This window comes from Macaca nemestrina, chromosome 1, assembly GCF_043159975.1.
Source record: "Macaca nemestrina isolate mMacNem1 chromosome 1, mMacNem.hap1, whole genome shotgun sequence".
NCBI lineage: Eukaryota > Metazoa > Chordata > Mammalia > Primates > Cercopithecidae > Macaca > Macaca nemestrina.
This window is the reverse complement of record NC_092125.1, coordinates 188,717,311-188,733,245: the sequence shown is the minus strand read 5'-3', so window position 1 is coordinate 188,733,245 and position 15,935 is coordinate 188,717,311. Positions and strand designations below refer to the sequence as shown.

Genomic DNA, 15,935 nt, shown 5'->3' with positions numbered 1-15,935 from the left:
AGAAAAATCTTCTTAAAACATTAATCTAATCTAATTATGACATTACCTTGTTTACTTCAACAACTCCCCCACTGTTTTGGGCAAGAATTCAAACTCTTTCGTCTGATATCTGGCTCTTCTCTAGTCCTATCTGCTTCTCTGCCTCCTATACTCGGACTCCAGCTATAGAAAGTTACCAATGTACATCACACTTTTTCAAAGAGGATAAAGGATCCAGCTTAAAGGAACTTTCACTGGTCAAACTGACAATTTAAGCATGAAAACATTTTTAAATGAATGGTAGGTAGCTAATAGTTACAGTTAATTTAAAATATAATTACATTGTAAATATAGTTAACAATAGAGTATTGTACATTTCAAAATTGCTAAGAGGATAAATTTCAAATGTTCTCACCATGAAAAATGTTAAATATTTGAAGGATGGATATGTTAACTTGTTTGATTTAATTATTCCACATTGTATACATAAATTATAACATTGCTTTGTATCCCATAAATTTATACAATTATAAATTGTTAATTTACAATAAAAGAAAGGGAATTGTGAAAATCTGTGCATTTATAATGATACTTAAGAGATAAAAACTATATATAAAGTGTATTAAAAAGTTCTATCGGCCGGGCGCGGTGGCTCACGCCTGTAATCCCAGCACTTTGGGAGGCCGAGATGGGCGGATCATGAGGTCAGGAGATCGAGACCATCCTGGCTAACCCGGTGAAATCCCATCTCTACTAAAAAATACAAAAAAATAGCCGGGCGAGGTGGTGGGCGCCTGTAGTCCCAGTTACTCGGGAGGCTGAGGCAGGAGAATGGCCTAAACCCGGGAGGCGGAGCTTGCAGTGAGCTGAGATCTGGCCACTGCACTCCAGCCTGGGTGACAGAGCGAGACTCTGTCTCAAAAAAAAAAAAAAAGTTCTATCAATGCCTATGAAAAGGGAGAAAATTTAAAGAAAAGTTCTAATGACAAGAATAAGGATAAGTTTATTTTTTAATTGATTTTTATAAATAAGAGTACAGACAAAGGAAACAAAAAAAATTCATTATAAAACATTTATCTGTTTATAAAATCTGGTTATATATTTATTTCTATCTGTGTAGGCAGAAAAGAATGAATACAGGGAATTGTAAGTAAACCAGACCTTGCAAAAGCAGAAACCATATGAAGAACAAAAAGACTGATCAGCATGAGTACCATTACATAACAATAATGTAGAAAAAGTATCCAACAACTAATCTGCACCAGTGATCATCTGAACACAAAAAGCAACTAGAAACAAGTTTCAACGTTATACTGGAAAATTACAATTTAACCAAACGTCCTAAAAAGGAGAGCTAAAAATATTAACTAGAGTATTCAAATCCTAAGTATGAAGGTTCTAAGTGGCTCTATTTATTAATAATAGTAAGAAGTTAATAGGCTATACATAGTCTAATAATTGTAACAAAATATGCCAATATATAATAAAGACAAAATAGTGGGTTACATAATGCTGGCAAAGCAAAACCTAATTCCAGAGGAAAACTTCAAGGAAAAAAACACATCATTCAGGAAAAATTCAAACTCATAAAAGGACTACTAGAATCCTCGGAAAATAAATATCAAAATAAGTATGTTATAAGTAAAATAAGTATGTTATAATCCTAGGAAGATAAGCATGATCAACAACTATTGGCCGGGCACGGTGGTTCATGCCTGTAATCCTAGCACTTTGGGAGGCAGAGGCGGGTGGATCATGAGGTCAAGAGATAAGAGACCATCCTGGCCAACATGGTGAAACCCCATCTCTACTAAAAATACAAAAATTAGCTGGGTGTGGTGGCGTGTGCCTGTATCCCAGCTACTCGAGAGGCTGAGGCAGGAGAATCACTTGAACCCGGGAGGTGGAGACTGGACTGAGCTGAGATCTTGCCACTGCACTCCAGCCTGGCAACAGAGTGAGACTCCATCTCAAAACAAAAACAAAAACAAAAACAAAAAAACAAAAAGAAAAAGAAAGAACTATCACATTTATTAGTCATTCAGGGTGACTGAAGCGGTGAAAAGAACCAGCCATACTAAATTTGTGATAGTAACTTTAATTCCTTTCCCCCCCACCCCCGAGACAGAGTCTTGCTCTGCTGCCTAGGCTGGAGTGCAGTGGCATGATCTTGGCTTACTGCAACCTCCCCATCCTGGGTTCAAGTGATTCTCCTGCCTCAGCCTCCTGAGTAACTGGGATTACAGGCACATGCCACCATGCCCGGCTAATTTTTGTATTTTTAGTAGAGACGGGGTTTCACCATGCTGGCCAGGCTGGTCTCAAACTCTTGACCTTGTGATCCACCCGCCTCGGCCTCCCAAAGTGCTGGGATCACAGGTGTGAGCCACTGCACCTGGCCTATTTTTAAAAGTTAATTTTAAATTAGATTTGTCTTTGTTTGTTTCTTAGATATATGCATTCAATTATTTGAGTCTTAAATACAATGCAAATAGTTCTGAATGCTCCCCTCTGCATATGAAAGGACATTAAAGAATCTAATCAATAGTTATAAGCATTTTCCATTCGGGACTGTGTCTTATTTGACTTTATGTCATCAACTCCTAGCACAGCATCTGTGGTGCAGAGTAGATTCTTAATAAATGTTTTTTCAGGGAAAGCATGAATGACAATAATAATTATGAAAACCCAACAAACAAAACAAACCCCAATCTTCCTTACCTGTTTTTTTTTTCCCCTTTTGACCAGGAACAGGTTCTAAGCTATCTTGGCCTTTTCTCATCAACATAGCAAGTGATGCATCATAAGCTCTAAACAGGTCCACAACCTCATGTAAAGCAACATCTGTTATCAGATCACAGCTCAGGACCAGCACATCTGTCTGTTAAATGGAGATGGGAAAAGTCAATATCATAAACGACGATGGATTACACAAATCACCACAAAACAAAATTATGATGGCTTAAAAACACACAAATCAGACAATACTCTTCAAACATTTTTCATAGCCAAACAAGTAAAATAAATGGGGTTGTTCTCATTGAATTGTGCTGGTATAGGGTCTGGAATCTCTACCTCTCCCTTGTGTACCTCAGGAACTGTGTGGGCAGTCCCTGAGACACCTCGGGAACCCTAGGTTCTAAGAAACAGTCTGAAAACCACCACATTGTCTATTTCTATGACTATGGAATATATGATCTTATATTTATACATCTCTTTATAGTTTAAAAAAGCATTTTCGCATAGTTTGATGATTTAGTATGGCAAAGAACAATCACTTTACTACAGTACTAGGAAATAACAGAATGAACACAATACAATGCCTCATTCTCAAGAACTTAATATTCTATAGTAAATAATTACAATATAACCTCAGGTATGTATAAGGCATCCATTCAATCTTATAATAGGGTAAGAATGACAGAAAGGCACTGTTATTATTAACATTACTGGCCTCTATTTTTATAGATGAGAAAAATAAGGCCTATTACCAGTGTCTGACACACAGTAGGCATTTAATAAGTGTTTAACAAATGAATGAAAAAATCAATGAAGAAAAGGTTTTCTCATAGTGGTGGGCTTTCTGAATATATATATATATATATTTTTTTTTTTTTCAGACAGGGTCTTACTCTGTCACCTAGGCTGGAATGCAGTGGTGCAGTCACAGCTCACTGCAGCCTTGACCTTCCAGGCTCAAGTGATCCTCCTGCCTCAGCCTCCCAATTAGCTGGAACTACAGGTGTGTGCCACTACTCTTGGCTAATTTTTACATTTTTTGTAGAGATGGTGTCTCCCTATGTTGCCTAGGCTAGTGACAAACTCCTGGGCTCAAGGGATCCACTCACCTCGGCCTCCCAAAGTGCTGGGATTACAGGCATGAGCTACCATGCCTGATTATAATTCTAATAACTAAGATTAATCATAATAAAAACTAATAATGATAACTAATATTTACTGAATGCTTACTATTGGCCAGGAATTGTGATAACACTTTGCAAACATTATTTCTTTTATTATTTTTTATTTTAATTTTATTTTTAAATTAAAAAAATAGAGATAGGGTCTCACTGTTTCTCACTATGTTGCCCAGGTTGGTCTTGAACTGGTGGGCTCAAACAATCCTACAATCCTTCTGTCTCAGCCTCCCAAAGTGCTGAGATTACAGGCGTGAGCCACCGTGCCTGGCGGAAAACATTTCAATCTTCACAACAACCATATGCAGTAAGAACTATATATACACACATATACACATACATATACATATATACACATACATATATATGTGTGTATACGTATATGCACATATATATATATTATTATTATTTTTTTTTTCCTGAGACAGGGTCTTGCTCTGTCACCCAGGCTGGAGTACAGTGGCATGATCATGGCTTATAGGAGCCTCAACTTCCTGGGCTCAAGTGATCCTCCCACCTCAGCCTCTCTAGTAGCTGGGACTACAGGCATGCACTACCATACCTGGCTAATTTTTATTTTTATTTTTAGTAGAGACAGGGTCTTCCTGTGTTTCCCAGGCTGGACTCGAACTCCTGGGCTCAAGCAATCTGCCCGCTTTGGCCTCCCAAAGTGCTAGGATTACAGGCATGAGCCACCGTGCCTAGCCCAGAGCTGTTATTATTAGTACTTTACCAACAAAGAAACAGATTTATAGTAGTTATGTAACTAAGATTTAACAATTAGTAATGGCTATTTGTATAACTGAAGAATCTGTATTACTGAATAGTATTAAAGAAATATAGTTTAGGCTGGGCACAGTGGCTCACGCCTGTATCCTAGCACTTTGGGATGCCAAGGTAGGCGGAGTACCTGAGTTCACGAGTTTGAGACCAGTCCGAGCAATATAGTGAAACCCCATCTCTACTAAAATACAAAAATTAGCCAGGCATGGTGGCACATGCCTATAGTCCCAGCTACTCGGGAGGCTGAGGCAGGAGAATTGCCTGAACCCAGGAGGCGGAAACTGCAGTGGGCCAAGATAGCACCACTGCACTCCAGCCTCGGTGACAGAGCAAGACTCCATCTCCAAAGAAAGAAAAAAAGAAATATAGTTTAGGGCCAGGCACAGTAGCACATGCCTGTAATCCCAGAGGTGCCTCAGGCAAAGGCAGGTTCTGATTTGCCCTTCGTGAATCAACCAGGGCAGCTCCTCTTTTATTAATTTTATTTTCTAGGCTTCTGGATAAGCTTTGTCTTGGAAAACCAATTCTGCTACTTTAAAAAAGTCTAGGCTAGACAGAGTGGCTTACACCTGTAATCCCAGTGTTTTGGGAAGCCAAGGCAGGAGGACTGCATGAGCCCAGGAGTTCAAGGTTAGAGTGAGCTAAGATCACATCACTGCACTTCTGCGTGGGTGACAGTGCAAGATGCTATCTCAAAAAAAAAAAAAAAAAAAAGGCCTGGCACAGTGTCTTGCACCTGTGAGCCAAGCTACTCTGGAGGCTGAGGCAGGAGCATCACTTAAGGCCAGGAGTTTGAGGCCAGCCTGAACAACATAGTAAGACTCCATCTCTAAAAATATATCAAACATTTTTTAAATTAGCAAATAAAATTTTTTAAAAGTTAGCCAGGTGTGGTGGCACGCACTTATAGTACCAGCTACTTGGGAGGCTGAGGTGGGTGGATCATGAGGTCAGGAGATCGAGACCATCCTGGCTACCACAGTGAAACCTTGTCTCTACTAAAAATACAAAAAATTAGCCGGACATGGTGGCGGGCGCCTGTAGTCCCAGCTACTCGGGAGGCTGAGGCAGGAGAATGGCACTAACCCGGGGGTGGAGCTTGCAGTGAGCCAAGATCACGCCACTGCACTCCAGCCTGGGCAACAGTGCAAGACTCCGTCTCAAAAAGAAAAAAAGAAGTTCCCATAAACATCTCTTTAGAAAAAAAAAAAAAAAAAAACCCTACACCTGCAACTCCCCATGCTAGCAGCAAACATGAACAAATCAGACCACATACACAAAACTAAAGAAGACACAGCCTGAAGAATCCTACTTAGAACAATGCTTACAAAGGCAAGGAGACAAATCATTACTAAAGACATCCACAGAGTTGTCATTACCACAATACAGAAGTTGCCCCATTTCATCAGAATGAAAATGACAATTTGCTGAGGGAAAAAAATCTCCTTTCTATTTTTCTAAGTTTCTCTAAAAAGATGGCTGTTTTTTTGCAAGTTGACTGATCTACAATAAATTGAACTATTAAGTGTACTCCAAAATCAAGAAAATGACTCTAATGCAGATGCCTCAGAAGTGGTAACAATGTTGTCTTGGCAAATAAATGCTGTTATCATTCAATAGCTGTAAAACTGTTTAAATCTGTCAGTACAATGAATGCCAAACAAGTCCTGCATAATTGTGAACAGGCTGTAGGCTCATTTCTCTCTTTGCGTTTTGATGACTTTTTGCTAAACTGAATGCGAAATCCCCAAGGATCGCAAGGAACAGACCCCTCCACTAAATGTCTGGTTGCCATCTGTTCTTAGTGTGAAAAGAAAGGCGTGGGTCTGAAAGAACAGGGCCTAGCATACAGATGGAGGTGCTGTTCCATCAGTCCCTCTCCTGCCTCTGTTCCCAGAGAATGCACCAAGTGAGAGTCACTTGAGACCAAACACATCTCATCCTCTTTGCAACTCCACCACTTCCAAAGGAAAGTGTTTGTTGTCTGATAAATTTCCAAAGCTGGAAATCTCAGAAGAAGAAAGAAAGGAAAGCTAAATCATACTTATACCTTCATAATACCATTTTTTTTTTTGAGACTGGGTCTCAGTCTGTTGCCCAGGCTGGAGTGCAGAGGTATGATCATAGCTCACTGTAATCTCAAATTCTTGGACTCAAGCATCCTACCACCTCAGCTTCCTAAGTAGCTGGGACTACAAGCATCACATGCCACTATGCCTGCTAATTTTATTTTATTTTATTTTATTTTTTAAAAAATTTTTGTAGAGACAGGGTCTCACTCTGTTGCCAGGGCTGGTCTCGAACCCTTAGGCTGAAGTGATCCTTCTGTCTCAGCCTCCCAAAGTGCTGGAATTACAGGCATAAGCCACTGCGCCTGGCCTATGATTTTATAAAAGCTGTAATAGAAAGAAATGATCATTGTTTTTATTTTTACTCTAAAATGTAAAGCCCATTCTAGGAATGCAAATGGACTTCTAGTAACTAGAGCCCAGAGAGAGAAAGTAGAAAAACTGATAAGACCCAGATAAGTATTTTTGATCATGTGTGACCACAAGCCATGAACAAACATGGACTGTTTGGGCTGTGAAGCAACTGTATGTCAGAAATGCAGTTACTCTGAAAGTTCCCTGAACATGTCAACACTCAGCTGCCTGCGTTTCATGGACCCACTTCTTTTCTAATGCCAACAGTATGCCTCTTCTGCAGAGACCAACTGGCCTCTCCAAAGACCTCCCTACCCACTATTCCAACAGTCCTTGGTATGCCTCATCCCAAGCCTGCTCCTCTAGAGAAGCCAGGGCAATGTCAAGGGCAGAAAGCACAACTCAGAAGGAAGGCAGATGTGTGCACTGTTGACAATATAGAAACACGCAAAGTTTCAAGGGAAGGCAGCAGTTTAGTGTTTAAAGTGTCCAACACACCCAGGAATTCAAAATCCAAACTGCCGCCAGTTAGTCTTGACTAAAGTAAACAAATTAAGCTCAGAAAACCCAATTACCAAGCCATGGCAAAGCCCAGAAATCTCTCATTACAAGAACATTTTTAATCAAGTCAAAACCACTGAGTAAAACTAGCTGGGAAAAAAAAAAGTTAAATCAGAACACCGGATGTGTGTGTGTGTGGCTGTAGTGGTGGGGTGGGAGGTGAGGAGAGCTACTGGGAATAGCCTCTTTTCTTTTCCTGGCAGCTGTTCCATGACAGATTGTTATAAATAACACAATCTGGCAACTGATTTCTTATGACAAGGAGAAAGAAAAACACATTTACTCCCTTGGAAAAAAACTGTCAGGGCAAGGTAACTACCATACTTCTACTCACCCAGTGCTTCCACAAATAATGGCTATGATCCAAATCACCAGCCTGCATGCCACCCCTGCCCATATGGAACTCATGAATTCAGCTACTTGGTGTGACTACGAAGGTTACAATTTACATTTTCCTACGTGGTCCAATCCCAATCAAATCCCCAAGAGTACTTTGTGTGTTTTTTCTTTTCTTTTCTTTTAGACAGGGGGTCTCCCTGTATTGCCCAGGCTGGTCTCAAACTCCTGGGCTCAAGGAATCCTCCTGCCTCAGCCTCCCAAAGTGTTGGGATTACATGCATGAGTCACTGCCCCGGCATCGTTTGTGTACTTTAATAAACACCAAAGGTTAACTGCAATGGAGACCCCAGTTTTGGTTTAAAATGCTTGGAAAAGATTCTAGTCTATAGTCCTCAAAGTGCAAGGCCAAGGGCCAACTGCCACATTGTTTTCACTGAAGTTGGGGTAGTAGGTCTAGGAAGGGAAACGACCAACTCAGTCAGTAAGAAAGAAATGTGATAATCCTTGGGCTCACAGCTAAATATTCTTACTATATTCCTTAGTTTAATCATGGTGTTGCTACCATCCAGAATTGATGCCAGAAATCCGCCCATAGTCCAGGACGGAAGTCCTCCCTCTCCTGCCTGTCCCCTACTTTTCCCCTATTGCACTGCCTTAGTTCAGCTCTCAAAATCTTTTTCCAGTCTCTTGGCTGGTGTCTCTCTTGCTCCAGTTTTCCTTATTCTAATCTATACTCTAATTTCTACTGCATATGTCATTTTCCTGCTTAAAGACACCCTAAAACGGTGTTTTCCAAACAATAAGTTGAACTTATTGACACTTACTTTAAAATTTTTTTTTTTTTTTTTTTTTTTTTTGAGACGGAGTCTCACGCTGTTGCCCAGGCTGGAGTGCAGTGGCGCGATCTCGGCTCACTGCAAGCTCCGCCTCCTGGGTTCACGCCATTCTCCTGCCTCAGCCTCCTGAGTAGCTAGGACTACAGGCGCCCGCCACCGCGCCCGGCTAATTTTTTGTATTTTTAGTAGAGACGGGGTTTCACTGTGGTCTCGATCTCCTGACCTTGTGATCCGCCCGCCTCGGCCTCCCAAAGTGCTGGGATTACAGGCTTGAGCCACCGCGCCCAGCCTAAAATTTTTTAAAAAATATACAGATCACTATACGATATGCTCTTTATATAATATATATGTAAAGATAGATATTTAAAAAGGAAGAAATAAAACATTTAAAAACTAGAAATTCTAATATTTTCCTCTAGTACTTAATTCTGTACACCACCTATTTTGGAGATCGCTGCTCAACAAGATTAAGTTGGAATTCCTTAGTATGACATTAAGGGTCTTCAAAATATGACTCCACCTACCTAATTCAGTCTTCTCTCACACAATTCCCCTCCACAGAGCCAATGTTAACTTTTTTTTTTTTTTGAGACAGAGTCTCGCTCTATTGCCCAGGTTGGAGTAAAATGGCACGATCATGGCTCACTGCAACCTCTGCCCCACAGGTTCAAGCAATTCTTGTGCCTCAGCCTCCTGAGTAGCTGGGATTACAGGTGCGTGCCACCATGCCCAGCTAATTAGTACATACAGTATTTCGCCATGTTGGCCAGGCTGGTTCTCAGACTCCTGACCTCAAGTGATCCTCCTGCCTTGGCTTCCCCAGGTGCTGGGATTACAGGCATGAGCCAACGCACCCGGCCGCCAGTGTTACTTTGATAGAGTCGACTGCCAATAATGCATTTCCTAGTCTGTCTTCCTACTCTATTATATATTTATCCATCAAAATTCAGGTATTGTCACAGTTACTAGAAAGGGCAATTATCTTCCCTAGAGATGATGCATTTTCTGATCCATTACAGACCTTAAATCACTAATTGGATTACATATATATTTTTTTCCATCTAGACTTTGCCCTCCATAAGGAGCCCCTTTATCTTTGTATACCCAGAGTTCAACCCAGTGCCGGCAAACACGCTTGAGTAAATGTCAGTAATTTTCCTGTTATCTCCTTCTCTTTAATTTGACTCAAATATTAAAACATCTGATTTTAAATGTTTAGAAACAGTATACATTCTGACAGAGGTGAGTGCTCCCTTTGTAGAGACTGACTATTCAGAGTTAGGACAGGGGCCACAGAGACAACTTTGCAGTTCCCCAACGCAAGAAGGTAGGAAATGAACCTGCTACTTCCCAAGAAGCAAAAGGCAGAGATGTCTAAGGAAAGAAATCAAAAGCAGCTGTCCTGGAGGGCATGGCTGAAGAATGACGATATGCTTGCTAGGATTTACAACTTAAAATGAAGGCTCAACATTTATGGTTCTAATATTCATAATTCATTCATATCCTCAAAGGAAATTTTCCTCTTCAGATTAAGAACAAATAGAGGAATTGTATTCTTCCTTCCTGTGTGAAGCTAGGAAAGAAGCACCTAAGAATATATTCATTTTTAATTCTGTTCAAATGAGTTCCCTATAAAAATGCCTGTCACTTTTCTTCCAGGATTTAGATTTATGCAATTTAATTTTCATCTCTAAATGCACTGACTTGGAATAGAAAAAAACAAGAGTTTTTTTTGTTCTCCCAAATGAAACTTTCACTCTAAAGGGAAGTTCATTAACAATGAGAAAAATACAACTAATACATCTTTTTAAAACTTAGGGTTGGCTGAGCATGGTGGCTCACGCCTGTAATCCCAGCATTTTGGGAGGCGAAGGTGGGAGAAGTGTTTGAGGCCAGGAGTTTGAAACCAGCCTGGGCAACATAGCGAGACCTTATCTCTACAAACAATTTTAAAAATTAGCCAGGCATGGTGGTGCAAGCCTGTAGTCCCAGCTATTTGAGAGGTTGAGGCAGGAGGATCATTTGAGCCCAGGTTTCAGACTGCAGTGAGCTATGACGGTGCCACTGCACTCCAGCACCCGTGACAGAGTGAGATCCTGTTTCTAAAAAATAAACAAACAAAAATTCAAGACATAACAATGTAAGCATGTTATTTAGCGACATACAGATAAAAAACAAAGTAGCTAAAAGAAGAGAACCTTTAGGGTTAGGGATATGGGGTGGGGGTGGTCAGGGGACTATATTTTTAGGAACAAAGCTTGAATTACTTAATTATTTAAATTATTAAATTATTAATTTATTAAATTATATTGAATTATTTAAGTGATATGTACATATAACTTCAATAAGTATAAGGTGTTTATTTATTTATTTATTTTTGAGACAAGATCTTTGCTCTATTGCCCAGACTGGAGTGCAATGGTGCAATCTCAGCTCACTGCAACCTCCACTTCTGGGGTCCAAGAGATTCTCATGCCTCAGCCTCCAGAGTAGCTAGGATTACATGCATGTGCCACCGTGCCTGGCTGATTTTTGTATTTTTAGTAGAGACAGGATTATGCCATGTTGGCCAGGCTGGTTTCGAACTCCTGGCCTCAAGTAATCCACCCACCTCGTGCTCCCAAAGTGTTGGGATTATAGGCATAAGCCACTGCACCTGGCCAGTATGAGTTTTTAAAAAAAGATATTAGGACTATTTTCTTATCTCTCTTTTTAAAAAAAATTACTTCAGTGACTTTAACATCCTTATGGCTGAAACTCCATGACTTCATCATTTTCAATTTTTTTTTCTCCTTCTCACCTTAGTCACTCAACCACTTTGTTATACCCTACTCCTTGGCATTACCAATAACTGCACCAACTCCAAAATCTCACTTTAAAATATCCTATTAATTCATGTAACACACATATATTGAACCCCGAATATGGCCAGGCATTACAGAGATACAGCAATGAACAAACAAAAATCCCTGACCTCAAAGAGTTTACATCCTATTGTCTGATCACCACCTTCTTCTATTTTTCCAACTCACTGACTTTTTACTCTGGCTCCAGCAATTCTGATTCTAACAGGATCCTCAATCCATTTGTTACATTGATTTATCACACCCTAATTCCTTTGGTGGTCTCATTTATATAGCTTATGGTGGTCCATCACTATAAATACTCCTTCATACACATCACCATCGTCCTTACTACTCTCATCCCTTGTACTCACCAGGTAAAGATGCTAGTTAAATCCTAACTCTCTGCCTACTTTGCATATGAACCCAAGAAGCTAAACATGGATAGAAAAAACTCGTAACAGCACTGGCTAGTCTCCTTTTAAACTGATAACCCAAATCTCAAGGGGATCCTGCGCACTATCCAGCAATACATTTCCTAGCCCATTAACTTTTACATTCTCAGAGACAATTTCACATATTCTCATCCTTCCTTAAAACTTCAGCAGCTTCTCCCTTCCTCTTTTTTTTTTTTTTTTTTTTGAGACGGGGTCACGCTCTGTCACCCAGGCTGGAGTGCAGTGGCTCAATCTCGGCTTACTGCAGCCTCAGCTTCACAGGTTCAAGCAATTCTCCCACCTCAGCCTCCCAAGTAGCTGGGATTACAGGGGCGCACCACCATGCCTGGCTAATTTTTGCATTTTTAATAGAGACCATGTTTAATTTCACCATGTTAGCCAGGCTGGTCTTGAACTCCTGACCTCAGGTGATCCACCTGCCTTGGCCTCCCAAAGTGCTGGGATTACAAGCATGAGCCACTGAGCCTGGCCCTACTGACTCTTAACTGGTGGCTTTACATCTTATTTCAATAAGAAAACATAAGCAATTAGAAGCAGCAAACATCTTTCTGACACAAAATTAATTAATCTATATGCATTACATATTATACATTCTGCCTATACAATAAATTAAATGTCCTTTCTCCAATCTTTTTTTTTTTTTTTTTGAGACGGAGTCTCGCTCTGTCCCCCAGGCTAGAGTGCAGTGGCACGATCTCGGCTCACTGCAAGCTCTGCCTCCTGGCTTCACGCCATTCTCCTGCCTCAGCCTCCTGAGTAGCTAGGACTACAGGCACCCGCCACCACACCCAGCTAATTTTTTGTATTTTTAGTAGAGATGGGTTTTCACCGTGTTAGCCAGGACGGTCTCGATTTCCTGACCTCGTGATCCGCCCGCCTCGGCTTCCCAAAGTGCTGGGAGTACAGGTGTGAGCCACAGCGCCTGGCCGTCCTTTCTCCAATTTAAGGGAAACCCATCCACTCGTGCACCAGATCACATTCCCTCTCATCTACTCAAAAAACTGCATAAGGGCAGGAACTTTGTTTTACGCTATGTTCATCCCAAGCATATATCATACAGTGATTAGTTCCTTGCAGGTAGCAAAAATATAGTTGTTGAATCGAATAATTGAATGCTTTCTTTTCTCTATCATCAATTTATTCCTCTCCTCTTGGAATCACTCCCATCAGTATAGAACATATAAAAATCCTTAAAAAAACACAACTTGCCTCCATAAGTGTAAAAAAAAAAAAAAAACACGCAAAACCCAGAAAACACACACTCTATTTTTATAAGCTGGGCAAGGAAGTACTTTTTTGTATCACACTCTTTTATAGGTATGAAATTTTTCATTGAAAAAAACGAACAAAAAAAGAACCAGCCTCATTCTGGTCCCATTTCTGCCCTGTTTTTCATCTTCCTTCATATCATAATTTCTCAAAAAAAGTTAGCTGTCTCACTGTCTTCATTTTCTCATTCCTCTCCCATTCTCTCTAATCAGGCTTTTGTCCCTACCACTCCAGCAAGGGTTTAAGTCATCACTGAACCTAACTTGCCAATTCTTATTATTAATATCAGTTGTTGTCAGGTGCAATGGCTAATGCCTGTAATCCCAGCACTTTGGGAAGCTAAAGTGTCGTATCACTTGAGCCCAGGAGTTCGAGACCAGCGTGGGCAACATGGCGAAAAAAACACAAAAATTTAGCCATCTCTACAAAAAATACAAAAATTTAGCCAGGTGTGGTGGTGTGTGCCTCTAGTCCCAGCTACCAGGGAGGCTGAGGTGGGAGGATTGCTTGAGCCCAGGAGGTCGAGGCTATAGTGAGCCATGATCACGTCACTGCACTCCAGCTTGGGCATTGGAGTGACATTCTGTCTCAAAAATAAATTATTAAAATAACAGCATTTACAACAGGGATGTCAGTCATATCAATAAATGGAAATGAGCATAATTCACTCATTGAAAGTGAAAGATTTTCAACTGGCTTGAAAGTAAAATCTAACTCCATGCTGTATACAAGAGATAGACCTAAATCAGAGATTTAGAAAGGTTAAAAATTGTTTAAAAAGCAAACATATACCAGGCAAATGGAAACAATAAGAAAGTGATCCTGCTATCAAAGTAGAATTATGCCAAAATCATTAAATAAAACAAAAGATATTTTATAACGCTAGAAGCCAAAATTAAAAGTGAAGATACAATAATTCTTCATATCTATGCAGCAAAAAAGACAAAACTACTCATATAAAGCAAAAACATCAGGAGATGAATTACGAAATCAATAGAATTGTCTGGCTATACAGGCTCTTTTTGGTTCCATATGAAATTTAAAGTAGTTTTTTCTAATTCTGTGAAGAAAGTCAATGGTAGCTTGATGGGGATAGCATTGAATCTATAAATTACTTTGGACAGTATGGCCATTTTCACGATATTGAGTCTTCCCATCCATGAGCATGGAATGTTTTTCCATTTGTTTGTGCCCTCTCTTATTTCCTTGAGCAGTGGTTTGTAGCGCTCCTTGAAGAGGTCCTTCACATCCCTTGTGAGTTGTATTCCTAGGTATTTTATTCTCTTTGTAGCAATTGTGAATGGGCGTTCACTCATGATTTGGCTCTCTGTTTATTACTGGTGTATAGGAATGCTTGTGATTTTTGCACATTGATTTTGTATCCTGAGACTTTGCTGAAGCTGCTTATCAGCTTAAGGAGATTTTGGGCTGAGAGGACGATGGGGTTATCTAAATATACACCCATGTCGTCCGCAAACAGAAACAATTTGACTTCCTCTCTTCCTATTTGAATACACTTTATTTCTTTCTCTTGCCTGATTGCCCTGGCCAGAACTTCCAATATTATGTTGAATAGGAGTGGTAAGAGAGGGCATCTTTGTCTTGTGTTGGTTTTCAAAGGGAATGCTTCCAGCTTCTGCCCATTCAGTATGATATTGGCTGTGGGTTTGTCATAAATAGCTCTTATTATTACGAGATACGTTCCATCAATACCTAGTTTATTGAGAGTTTTTTTAGCATGAAGGGGTGCTGAATTTTATTGAAGGCCTTTTCTGCATCTATTAAGATAGTCATGTGGTTTTTGTTACTGCTTCTGTTTATGTAAAGGATTACGTTTATTGATTTGCGTATGTTGAACCAGCCTTGCATCCCAAGGATGAAGCTGATTTGATTGTGCTAGCTGGAGGCATCATGCTACCTGACTTCAAACTATACTACAAGGCTACAGTAACCAAAACAGTACGGTACTGGTACCAAAACAGATATATAGACCAGTGGAACAGAGGCCTCAGAAATAACACTACACATCTACAACCATCTGATCTTTAACAAACCTGACAAAAACAAGAAATGGGGAAAGGATTCCCTATTTAATAAATGGTGTTGGGAAAACTGGCTAGTCATACGCAGAAAACTGAAACCGGACCCCTTCCTTACACCTTATACAAAAATTAAATCAAGATGGATTAAAGACTTAAACATAAGTCCCAAAACCATAAAAACCCTAGAAGAAAACCTAGGCAATACCATTTAGGAGACAGGCATGGGCAAAGACTCCACGACTAAAACACCAAAAGCAATGGCAATAAAAGCCAAAATTGACAAATGGGATCTAATAAAAGAGCTTCTGCATAGCAAAAGAAACTATCATCAGAGTGAACAGGCAACCTACAGAATGGGAGAAAATTTTGCAATCTATCCATCTGACAAAGGACTAATATCCAGAATCTACAAGGAACTTAAACAAATTTATAAGAAAAAAACAACCCCATCAAAAAGTGGGCAAATGATATGAACAGACACCTCT

General features: G+C 40.0%; 1 protein-coding gene across 3 annotated transcripts in view; it reads right to left on the bottom strand.

Moving 5' to 3' along the window:
• Window positions 1-15,935, bottom strand: part of LOC105494924 (eukaryotic translation initiation factor 2B subunit gamma) — a 147,031-nt gene that overhangs the window by 94,844 nt on the left and 36,252 nt on the right. For all 3 annotated transcript variants that reach the window (XM_011763955.2, XM_071094090.1, XM_071094091.1), the window contains one exon: window positions 2,701-2,860. In XM_011763955.2, coding sequence (XP_011762257.2) covers window positions 2,701-2,860 — 160 coding nt within the window. The remainder of the gene's footprint in view (window positions 1-2,700; window positions 2,861-15,935) is intronic.